Source organism: Sciurus vulgaris (assembly GCF_902686455.1).
Source record: "Sciurus vulgaris genome assembly, chromosome: 1".
NCBI classification, from domain to species: domain Eukaryota; kingdom Metazoa; phylum Chordata; class Mammalia; order Rodentia; family Sciuridae; genus Sciurus; species Sciurus vulgaris.
This window is the reverse complement of record NC_136461.1, coordinates 166,883,933-166,896,918: the sequence shown is the minus strand read 5'-3', so window position 1 is coordinate 166,896,918 and position 12,986 is coordinate 166,883,933. Positions and strand designations below refer to the sequence as shown.

Genomic DNA, 12,986 nt, shown 5'->3' with positions numbered 1-12,986 from the left:
AACTAACAAAGGCTTACCATATTTTGGTTAATATTTCCAGTCTGGATCTTTCTCTTATATGTTAGTTGGCAAAACCTAGTGGACAGTAATTGCAAATGAATGTACTTCAGGAATGTGCTGCCTTTAAGACGGAAGCTACAAAAGTCATGGCAGCAAATTACTAGTAGAGAGCCTCTGATGGTTCTCACATCATGGACTGTAGATGTGTGAAATAAACCATAGGAATTTAAGAAATCCTGGGAGCACTCACATCTCTTAAATTTTTAATCTACAGTAAAACATTTTTATTAGGAATCTATGTTTTTAATTAAACAGAACATTTAATTAAGGTGCTTTTTAAGTGGGTGAAACAATTAAGTGCAAACACTTGAATGAAACATGTCATAATTAGTTTTAATAGAGTGTTAATTGGTACTAGGTTTGCCAAGTTAATAATTACTGCTTATTAAATTTTCAATTAATCATTGTCATTTTGCTTTGAATAAAGATGAAAATTAGATAAACTAATTCAGGAGGAGGATATTTTCCCTTGTTAATTAGAACAGTTAATTTTTTTAAATGGAAATTACTTGTTTTAGTTGTCAATCTTATGTTATACATTAGTCGAATATTTGTATCCTTACTACAGCCAAAAAAAAAAAAAAAAAAAAAAAGAACTAATTTGACACCTTGCAGGTTTGCATTCAGGCCAGATCAGATCATTTTGGGTGTGATTCAGTCATGTTTGCTAGTGCAACAGTTGGTTATGCAGAACCACTGTGTAGATTTGATGAAGTCTATGGACAATTGCTTAAAATGCAGGAAATTATTGTTTTTTAATCTATCATTGTCTATAAATGTGCTTTATAAAAGCACATCTATTTTACTCCAAAAATGTCTTCAGAAAATGACTTAGAGAAAACTAGATCATCTGTTTCATTGATTTTATTTAAAAGTTCTGTATTAATTGCCAAGTTACCTTTTGACTCGTTTGTATTTTTTGCCAACAAAATTATTTTTTGAACTCATTCTCTGGTATACGTAAATTTTTTCTTCTTTCTCTGTTGTTTTCTGAATACTTTACCTATGGACATTCTATATTTATGTAATCTTAGGGTTGTGGACTACCTTCTTTATATGTCTAAATGATCCAGAAAGGTTTCTATGGGTGTTCTTGCCCTTGATGACAGTCCGGTCTTATATTCATTTCTGGAGACATTAGTTTGGAAGAAAAGTTGTATCACTGTTATATGCATTTCAAAAATATTCCCAGAAACACAAGTTAAGGAAACGGTCTCACTTTGTTTTCGTAAGTGAATTTCAAAGATCTGCTAGTTTCTTAGCCAGAACCACCAGTAATCTGGATGAGAATCGTGCCTGTCCTATAAAGTTCTCTTAAAAAGGGATCAGTGTCCACGGTCCTGAACTGAGAGATGTTCTTTTGTCTGATTCACCTGGTGGGCACACAGAGGAGGCCGTCAATGAGGTGAAGCGCCAGGCAATGACCGAACTGCAGAAGGCTGTGTCTGAGGCGGAGCGGAAAGCCCACGACATGATCACGACAGAGCGAGCCAAGATGGAGCGCACGGTGGCTGAAGCCAAACGGCAGGCAGCAGAGGATGCACTGGCAGTTATCAATCAGCAGGAGGATTCGAGTGAGGTAAGGCATTTGGTAGGGCTTCCAAGTGAGCATTGCAGTTCTGTCTAAACTGCTCATTTTTGATTCCAGGAGATCACAAATCAAAGTAGATATTGGACTTTAGACACATCTTTGGAAAAATTTAGGATAATTTGGGAAAGTCAGAGCACTTGTGGAGTTGACCAAGAACTGATCAGATTTTCTTTATTAAAGACCTAAGGAAAAATTCTTGACCAAAAGTGTTTTTAAAATATTTAATGAATCAGATAAAGGTAAAATGCTTCACTTCCCAGCATTTAGACACTCAAAACTGGACTCCGTGTGTATGCATATGTACATGTGTATTGTTTCCTTCTTATAGAAGGAATTTAATAGAGCTGTATTCTGTAATTTATGGTCTCCAAAGACTGCAGCCCTGGAATCCAAATCAGTTGTTTTAGACCTGAAGTTTAATGATGAAATGATGGTTTACATCAGCTACAGTCCTAAAATATTTTGCATACAATCTTTATTTCCATAATATTTGTCATAACCATGTTGGTCATAATATTGCTGTTAGAAGTAATATTTTGTGTAATTCCCATGTAAAATTCTCACACATACACATAGACGCACATGTGCTCAACACATAACATAAATAACTCAAGGATCTAGAAAGTAAATAACTAAAATGTAACAAAGTACTTTCTAAAGTATAGCCTATAAATCAGAGCAATATAGAGATGTTCCATGTTAATTAATACAGCATCACAATCCTCAACCCCAAAGTAACTTTAGATAAAAGAGTACAATTAGCTAGTCTCACAGAGCTGAACTCTGTAAAGGCATGAACTGATAAATCAATGGTCTACTACAATACATATCTATAATTTGTGAGGGAGAGTAAGAATTTAATTTGTACCAGGCTTTTCTGTAGATGAAAGACCCTGCGGGAATCACTCAATGCCCAGAGTTTCTATTTAATGTGTAGCAGATGAATAACAAGGGGACAAAAGGAATTGATTTTCAACATTTGAAAGTTTCTCAGGAAGAGAGGGACAAAGGAAAGTTTATCTACCCTTTAACTGCTGATTTTTCCATTGTCGAATTAAACTAGACAGAAATTCAATTTTATTGGCATCTTGCAGCTAAGATATATAAGGACTTTGTTTTTGTTTAAATTTTTTAAAAAAATTCATTAGCATCTTTTGAAGAGAACTTGTATAAGTTAGTAACATTGTAAGTCACATTGGTCATTCTTCAGATATTATCACTTTCACATAAATATTTTAGGGCTGTTAAGAGCATTTTATAGGTCACTAAAACCTAAAGACAAATTTCTAAGAAGAAATTGTGAATTAGTAACTCTTTGCATTTGGACAATGACATGCTATATTCCTTCCATATCTGTAAGCTTTGTGTCAGGGGCTGGGAATATAGCTCAGTTGGTAGGGTGCTTGACTAGCACGCACAAGGCCCAGGGTTTGATTCTCCAGCACCACCAAGAAAAAAAAAAAAAAAAAAAAAAAAGCTTTGTGTATTTATTCTAAAACCTATGCAGGAAAAAATGTGATTTTGACAACAATCTTTATCACTATAATATGGTGTATTGAACAAATCTCAAATCTAAACAGCTCCCTGGGTTCCTCCTGGACAGCAGAAATCTGTGGCTTCCTTGGGCCACAAGAGAATGCCCTTACCATGGCTGATCCCCAAAAGGAGAAGGAATCTGTCAGTTCACTTCAGGACGTTTTAGAATTCTCACCTATGTTTTTATATACAGGAATTATCTTGAATATTAACCATTGAAGCCCAAATTCAGCCCACATAGCATTGTGCTTTAGAGATTTTATGAATTATTCTTTTTCTTAGGGAAGAAAAAGACCTGGATATGATAGTAATTGCTTGGAAAAAAATATATATTCCCATTAAATGCAGCTATTGATTTAAAAACTGCATTCAGAAATTAATGGACCTTCTTTTTGTGACCTACCCAGGGAAGTAGGTTATTTGCTACACGTAGAGCTAAACTACATCCATTTATTCTTGCAACAAATTATTGAACTTTTATTCTATATCAGGGACAGTGCTGGCACTGAGGGCACAGAAGTCCCTGATACATGTTAACTACAGTTCAGTGGGAGAGTTGGATAACTAAATTGTAAGAGTCATAATAAAGTTTAATGTGAGGGCTCCTGGTACTTAAGGCTAATCAGGACCAAGTTAACAGCTGTCCTCCCCACCTGCCACCACTTGTGCTGCTTCCCAGGGCAGTGGGCATGCCTAATGCAGGGAATAGGAGGGAGGATGGGAAAGGAAACTTTGCTGGTCTTTGAAAGTATGATGGCCCTGTGACTGATGGGCATTTTATAAGGACCACTCAGATAGCAATGTGGCAAGAGATTAGAGGAAATGTAAAAGTGTTTCAGGAGGACATTCCACCGGGTGAATGAGGATGCTTGGTAGTGGTGCTGGGGTGGGGAAACTGGATGTGCTGGCTGGATATCCAGGAGATAGAATGGGCAAGATGTGCTTGACAAGTTGTCAGGAAAGAAGCGACTATCATGGTTTTTCAGTGGCCATAAAGAGTTCAGGACATAGACACCAGGTGACTACTTGAACCACTTTCACAAACTTGCTGGCTTCAGTCTTACTAAGGTAGGTGTAGGGGTGCTGGGAATGGTGACCTTTGCTCATTTTCTTTTGTGTATGTGTGTGTGTATGTGCGCGCGCGCACGCACATAAACAACACTAGTTAAAACATTTAAAAACTATTCGGTTAATTAATACAGCTAAATAGACAGGTCTTCTCTGTTTATTAGAAAGGGCAAATAGAGCACCGAAGTGTAAGTAGTTCATCTTGTCCAGTGTGAGAACTGGGGATGTGAACTACAAGATGACCCTGCATCCTGGCTTCAGTAGGCCAGTCCCAGTTTATGCTTGTCATCCTCATGTAGCCACTCAGGGTGTCTCCTCCCACTCTCAGGTGTCCTGGTTTGGATGATGATGTATGGTCATAGCATTCAAAGGCCATGTTCAGCTGATTGAATGATCATCTTCTCTGTGGCAGAAGGGAGTCAAAGGCAGGACCCAAAGACTGAATTCTGACCCCAGCTCTGTTGCCATCTTGGGTTCTTGAGTGACTCATGTTGCTCCTATATTAATCCCATTTCTCATTTTTTTATGTGTGTATTTTGTAAAGTCTTTACAGAGACTTTGAGAAAGCACTTGGGCTTCAGAATTAGAAGACCAGAGTTCTAGTCCCAAATATGCTGCTTGTGTTGAGTACAGACATCTGGCTACTCTCTGTGATTTCTGGAGCTATCTTTCCTCCTCTACCTTAGTTTTCACATCACATAAAAAGGAGCTAGTTATGCCCTTTCTGCTTAGAAAAACCAGTGGTTCTGAAAAGTTGGCAGCAAATGATAGAGAAAATCTGAAAGGAGGAGAGAAGAGCTGAAAATGTTTAACTGAGGAGGCCAGTGGGAAGAACGCCCAAAGCAGGCATGACTAACACATGAGGTTATTTGTGAGGGGCAAAGGACCCATTGTAATTTATCATCCAAACTGGCATGCTTCTCAGAGAAAACAGGGTGTTCCTGCTGGGATGGACCACTCCTGTGAACCTGGCTGTCCCAGGCGCCAGGAATGGGGGTTCAGCAGCAGAGTTATGAGGGGGTTCTGTGAAGTTTGTTTTGCCTGCAATGAAATGAGAAGACCTATAATGAGTTTTTATCACTGTGCCAGGTGTGGTACAGAGCTGCCTCATACACTTTAGCTCACTTTCTTCTCATACGAGCTCAGAGTGAGGTGTTGTTTCCTTCATTTTTCAGGTTAGAAAGTTGATTGGAGGGGTTAGGCCACTTGTTCAGCCTCTCACAGTCAGTATGTGTGAACCGTCCTAAGTCCAAAGTTGCCTGGCTCACAGGCAACCTTCTTAATAGTCGCATGGCAGTAGTAGGAATTGTTTTCCCCTGATTGTGCACTTGTGTACTGATTTCTCCATTGATCCTGCTCAATTATTTCTTCCTAGTTCCCTAGCTTTGTTTTGGTTTATAGACTAATAATGGTTATTACTCGCAGTTATAATGACACTGTGCTTGAGGCCAAACCTAAGTAATATGATACTTTCTGGACTTTTTACATTGATTTATATGTTTCACCAGGAATGTAATACCAGCATTAGCACAAGTAAAAAGAAAACAATTTATGGAATCTGGTCATCTCATACTGTTATTTCTTCTGCATTCATTTTCATTTCCTACCCATGTACACAGCTTCCCCCATCCACAACAAACACTGTTAGATTAGGGATATCTCCAAAGAAACATCTTCAGCTCCTTTTTGAGATACACAGCTTGTTCTAGCTTAAGTGCTTGAAGCAGGTCACTGGAAGTGAGCATAGAAGTCAATAAGAAAATAATCGTACTGTTCCAATAGTTCTGAATTTTAAGTCACCCAAGTGATATTCCCCACCCCCAACTTAAAACATTATTCTGAAGTAGGTGCAAAACTACACAGTTACATTAAATTGGGCAGTTTCATGGTGCCTAATCAGAAATACTGACCAAATCTTTACACTTCCTATTTTTCCAGAGGCTGCTAATCCCTAACAGTGTGAGCAAGCTGGAGAGATTCTTCACTGCTCCTTCTAGAATTAGTGGGACCAACCCAAGGAGTGTGATGAAAACCATGGAAGTACCCAAATGAATAGCTCCTCCATGGCATGGGGCCTGTCAAAGGCCCCACAGGCCGATCAGACCTGTTGATTCCCAGAATTTGTAGTTCCAGAGTATGAACTGTGATGCTGTTTCAATAGGATTTTTTGGCTTTATTTATTAAAAGGCCAGCTGTTTGACCAATAATGGACCAAGAATGGGCCTTGGGCTGACTTTGAGGTGCTCATCTCTTGGAGCTTTGGTTTTCTTACCTGAAAAATTGGGATAATGTTTATGTGACCCACTTTGCAAAGGTGTGAGAGATAGACATTAGATAACAAGTATTTTACATATAAAAAAGTTGTCTGATCAATGAGCAGTGTCAGAGAAAGAGAGAGAAGGAGTTAAGAAATGATCCTAGTAGGAAAGGTCCCAGGGGATTCAGATAGTAACCATGAGGTCAGAAAGCACAGGGTGGAGACTGGAAGTCAAGACTATGCAGTTCTTTGTGCAATGCTTGCTGGGACTATCGAAGAGTTTTCAATCAAATGTTGAAGTCTTAGGAGTGGGCGTTGCCCATGGATGGCACCAGAGTCAAGTTGAGGGAGCACTGACCTACAGGAGCACCCTGGTGGAGCTCCCTCCAGAGCAGGGAGTTGAAAGTGAGAGAGTGCAGCTCAGGAAGATGAGGTGGACAAACGGTTTTGAGAGTCATTCGCTTACAGCTGAGGGTTGAAATCAGATCTGACAAGGAGCACAGAGGAAGGAAGGGATTTGTGTTTGTTGGCCCGTCCCCCTTTGAGAGGTACTTAGAGGGAAGTAAAGAGAAGAGGAAGTTATAGTACGAGAGAGAATTTCAGTATCTTGGAAACCAGAATCAGGAGCATAGAAAAGGAAGAATGGGGAAGTGCTCAGTAGTGGTTAATCTTTAGACAGTCTGAGGATGGTGAAGATGGAGGAAAAAATACTAACTGCTAATGAAGAGATGTTCTTTCCCAGTAGCTGTCATGCTGGTGGAGAAGGTGTCTAGTTTGGACAGGGCCACCAGCTTCCTGATTCTAAATGCAAAGAGGTGCTGGGCCAGGAGCAGGGGTGTATGTGCTCCTGCTTTCTTCTACCTTGTGCCAAGAGGAGCTGGTGGTGCTTCTGCTGCCTCTTCTGGACCCTCTGATCTTCAGACACTGTGCTCAGCACTGACATAACCCATGATCCTGCACAGTTCTTATCTCTGCTCTGGTACTGTTACTATAGGGGTCTAAGGAACTTACCTGTGGTTCTAAAGCCACTAAGTGATGAAGGTGGAATAGAACACAGCTTAGCCTTGCTCTCAGCCTGTACCATTCCCATTACATACCAGGACACCTTGTCCCTGATGACTCCAATTTCCTGGTCCAACCCTTTATCCACTTTCAGGAAGTAAGGGCCCATCAAATCTGTTCTGTCCCAACTAGACATAAAAAAAAAAAAAAAAAAAATCTGAAATTGACAAAATATGGCATTTTGGAAAGAGAATTTGATTTGTAGTCCAAATACCTGAGGGACTTGAATGTTGGCTATATCATTTCTTACCTTTGTGACTTTGGGCAAGTTTTCATTTATTTTTTTACTCTGAAAGTTTATTTTTAGAGCCTGTTTCCTGAGCTGCAAAATGAATGTGACAGTGGTTTTCAATTGTCAAGTGAGATGCAAGTATAAAATGTGATCTCAGTGTGAATTTAAGTCAACATGTTGTCTTCTGTAGAGTTCTTTACATTTTGGGAATTTTAAATTTATAGTCATCCTTGTTAAATTTACTGAGCATTGATTCTATGTCAGACTCAGAAAAACTTAGAAGTAATTCAGGAGAAAATCTCTTATCCTTTTCAACAGTAAGGACTTGAAGGAATATATTTTGCTGGTAAGAAAGAAAGACCATTCTGTGTTTCAAAAATAAGGTAAAGGAAATGTTTTTCATAGGTGCAAAAGAGAATTGCTGATAGGAAACAAAGAGCCAAAAATCTTTGCTATGTAGCTATGGCATCCAGAAGATTCAATCTATCACCTCTTTGTACATATATAGCCTCATGTTTAGTGCATTTCGTGAAGGAGAAGTTTGGGTTCAGCCTTAGACTCTTCATCAAAGTCACAACCGAGCTTTGGCCAAATGACTTGTTCTCATTTTTCAGATAGGGACGAACAGATTCTTTATTCCAGAAAAGGAATATAGTTAAGACTCTAAAGCACATGAGTTTAGGGAATGAAATGTACTGTGAAAGAGTATTTCTGAACTTTCTCCACTGTTGTGGTAATTTCAGTCACTAGCATCATTCCTGAGAACCTTGAAAGAAAAGCTCAGTTATTTAAAATAAAGCAACTACTAGGATCTACTAACCTGACGATAAAAAACAGGAATTGAAAAACACAAAATTAGATTAAGTCATTGACCACCTTTATTCCTGCCTTTGAGGATGTGCCCATGCAGGTTAGCACAGTTTGGAGCTTCCACCTTTGTCTGAACAAAGCTTGGAAACTTAACATGATCCCACGTACAGTACTCACAGAATGCTGCACTGTCCTCTGTTCCCAGAATTGTGACTTTTCAGAGGCTGAGTGCCCCTGGTCTGGCATCAGTCCTGCAGGAGGAAGCAGGAAATGTAGTAGAGCCATCTAAGAGAATATATTAAGAGAAATATTAAGAGAAAGCATCTTCATTTTTCTAATAAGCTTTTAAAAAGGAATATGTACTTGGAATTTTTGTTAGTTGAACATGTGCTAAAGTTCCCTACATGTTCATTGCAGTGCTGTGTCAAGAGCAATAAAAATATGCAAGGTTCTTTTTTTTTTTTCTACCAGATCATTTAATTTGTTCTCTGTTGTACCTTCCTAGAGCCGAAGGTTGTTTTGTCCCAGTGGTGGGTGGTAAATGAATATGATCGAACAACTTCAGAATGAACTAGAGGTAAAACTAGCCAGAACCCTTAAATCCTGGACCAGAACCAGGCAATGCTAGGCAAGAAGCCTCAATTCCCAGCAGCTTCACGATCCAAAACATCTGTTTCTGTATTTGGAACAGTTCCACTTTTTTTATTTGTAAAATTGTTCCCATCTTTGGAAACACTTTAAAAAATAAAGAAGTCCCCATTCTGTCTCCTCTTTCCACTCCCCAACACATGCATTTGTAATTACCTGGTTTAGTCTGTGTGTTTAATCAGTTTAAATTGAGAATGTTGCATACATCTGATTTCAATATGAAGAGCCATTGAGTATTGGGCAGTTACCACCCTTGTGTCTGCCAAAATAGGCGGCTGCCAAAAATACGGATAGGACTCACACCAGGGTATTTCCTAAAGAAGCCACTTGACTCAGATTAGATGTTTAATTTCCTTAAAATATTGTTTTGGATTTGGGTCTCTGTTCTCTAATTGGGATTTTCTGATGTAATTTAGGAATATCGCTTATTTGCTGAGTTTGTTCCAGAACCCAGCTGGCAATCTTCTAAAAGTTAAACCTCAGGGAAATAAACTTCACTCAGAGCGCTGAAGTGTCCTACCTCACTGCTTGGAAGGGTGCATCAGGCCCACGTTTATTCACATCTTTGTGGAACCATCATCCATGCAATGCACTGGAATTCATTTGGGAGAAGAGGGCCTCTAGTTATGATAATGAAGCCTCTGATCACAGGTTTACAGCTTTTGAGATATTTTCTTTAATTGAAATAGAAAAAAATGACTTTGTTCTAAGTTCTAGTATTGCTTATTTTAACTTCATTTTTACTTGTAACGTTCATGTATCGACCACGTTTCTAGATCTCCTCTGAGTTTATCTAAAATGCCTCTGGTAGTCAGAGTTTGAGACCATAAATTCTTTGTGTGTGTGTGTGTGTGTGTGTGTGTTTCCCCACATTGGGCCATAATTTTTGAATGGTAAAAAAAAAAAAAATAAGAATATAGAGTCAAGGTCTTTCTAAAAGTTTAAACTGAAGTTTTTAGCCTTCTGGCATTCAAAAACCTTGAGGATCCCCTTTGTTAGCCAAGTTAGTTTGACTGCTAATAGTTTTGTGCACGTTTTGCACAGTGGTGAAGCCTTATGTGCCAGGGGGATGGGCTGATAGTCCACAGGGGCATTTTCAGTAGGCTCATCAGCCCAGCTTTAGCCACACAACCAGCATGTTGAAAGCAAAACAAATGTAGAGAACACAGTGGGGACACTGACAATGTCTATGTCAGGGCTTTAACAATCCATTTGAATTGTAATCTAACTATATACCATCAGCTTGTTGGAGTTACCAGACTGCAGTGACAAATTTGTTTTGCAAGAGAATAGTCATGTTTTCTGCGTGGCAGAAAGCTAAGATCACTTGACACAGCATTTCACAGTAGAATTGGTACTGTCAAAGGAGCTAGGGATATTTAACCATGTAAATGGACATGTAAAGTCAGCTTTCTGAGGTTCAGTCCCCTTCTGGAAGGGCTCCTGCATGTACTGTCACAACTTATCCCTTACTCTAGGATCTGTCCCAGACAGGTGTTCTTCTGTCTCTGATGCATGAGGTGCTCATCTTGTAGTTTAAATCTGAGGCAATCTCATTCATGCCTTTTTCGCATCTTGCAAGACACTACCTGAGATGGGCAGCTGATTTTCTAGGGTCAGGGTTTAATTCTTCTCACTCACAGATGAACCCTAGTGTCTTCTGCTTTTCTGACTTCCTTGAGTTGCAAAGAAAGGAGTACCAGCAACTGGAAAGCGTTGTATGCAATGAGAATTTTTATTTACTTGGTTTCAGAATTTCTTGTTGTTTCAAAACCAAATCATTAGGCCTCATCTGATTTATTCATTTTTACAATTATTTATGGAACACCCACTTGATAGGTAAAGAACTTATATTTAGAATATCAGCAAAAAAAAACCCTCCAAGGCTCCTGCTCTCCAGGCTCCTGAGGTGAAGGGGATTGTTTTAAGACCATCCTAGCATTTTATGTTATACTGAACAACTGAAGTGGGAGAACTAAACACTGGAGAGGTTACAAGTGCCTTGCCTCACCCTGTTTAGCTTGGGATTGAGTGGGAATAGAATCTTTTGTCCTACTCCATCGTATTTCCTCGAGTCCAATGCAGGGGTCTGGGGTTTTCTTTGTGATTCCTGTTCACGTCTGGAAGGAAGCTGCTTCTGTCCAGGATGGCATATTTGTGTCTACTATCATGGAACGAGTATTAGAAGGGAAAACAATTTGGATATAGAAATTGCTGGTTACTGTATGTGAATAGGGAATATTTTAGATGTGAAGACAGGCAAGCCTAAAAAGAAAGGACTTTCGAGTTAACATTGAAAGACTCTCCAACTACTTTGATGCCATAATGATAGCAGAAAAGTTAGGACGACAGTGTCACCTAACACTGCGTCTTCTGTGTGTTCGGCTTGTAGATTCATATGCATACAACTGAATCTTCCAATTGTGTAGTTTTTGAAAATGAGGGCACATTACCGTCTAGTGTATTTATCAGACTTTTGCCTCAACCGTGCATTCACTCGGGATCTCCCTTTCTTCTGCCGTCTCCTTTAGAGTTGCTGGAATTGTGGCCGTAAAGCAAGTGAAACCTGCAGTGGCTGTAACACAGCCCGATACTGTGGCTCCTTTTGCCAGCACAAAGACTGGGAGAAGCACCACCACATCTGTGGACAGACCCTGCAGGCCCCGCAGCAGGGGGACACACCCGCAGTCAGCTCCTCTGTCACGCCCAGCAGCGGGGCCGGGAGCCCGATGGACACACCACCAGCAGCCACTCCGAGGTCGACCACCCCGGGGACCCCTTCCACCATAGAGACCACCCCTCGCTAGATGCGGACTCAGAACTGTCGGAGGAAAGACACAACCAACGTGAAACCAATTCTTCGTCCTCAGATGCTCAAAGTCGTTTTTTCTGTTTGTTTGTTTAGAGATGAACTATCCTATTTCAGTACTTCAGCAAGAGAGAACCTAACTGTTATCTTGAGGCGGTAGTAAAACACAGAGGGCCAGTAACGGGTCGTAATGACTTATTGTGGATAACAAAGATATCTTTTCTTTAGAGAACTGAAAAGAGAGCAGAGAATATAACATGAAATACTAGATTTGACCTCCTCCCTGTTATTTTCAAGTAGCTGGGATTTTAAACTAGATGACCTCATTAACCGATGCTTTACCAAACAGCAAACCAAGAGATTGCTAATTGCTGTTGAAAGCAAAAATGCTAATATTAAAAGTCACAATGTTCTTTATATACAATAATGGAAAAAAAAAAAAAAAAGAGGAAACCCCTCAAGGGCATGAGCATTGGATACAGCAGTAGACATTTTAACAAGAAGATGAATGGCGTCCGTGGGTTGCTAACTGAACTTTGAAGACCCGCTACAAAACGCGCAGATGTGCAGCAGATTGGAAGGAGACACAGATGTTCGGTTTTTTTCCTGTTTCTGAAAAGAAATAATATCCAGGTCAACAGAATGAAAAATGAAAGATGATTTGCAGTGGGATGTATGAATACAGCAGCAAGAAAAAAATGCCATAATACAAAGGCTCCTTTTTATATATATATATATACAAACATACACGCACGCGCACACACACACACACACACACACACACACACACACAAGTAAGAGACTCAGCCTGCAATTAATTAGCATTCTGGCAGCTTTGACATCAGCCAGCTGCCCTAAATAACCCTTCAACGTTTCTTCACTTTTGCAAGGTTCCACAGAGTAAGACATTGGG

At 39.7% G+C, this 12,986-nt stretch overlaps 1 protein-coding gene across 1 annotated transcript in view; it reads left to right on the top strand.

Moving 5' to 3' along the window:
• Positions 1-12,986, top strand: part of RUNX1T1 (RUNX1 partner transcriptional co-repressor 1) — a 134,316-nt gene that overhangs the window by 119,465 nt on the left and 1,865 nt on the right. Inside the window, 2 exon segments of the mRNA XM_079138287.1 lie at positions 1,449-1,639; positions 11,796-12,986. The exon segment at positions 11,796-12,986 is cut by the window's right edge and continues 1,865 nt beyond it. Coding sequence (XP_078994413.1) covers positions 1,449-1,639; positions 11,796-12,071 — 467 coding nt within the window. The 3' untranslated portion in view covers positions 12,072-12,986.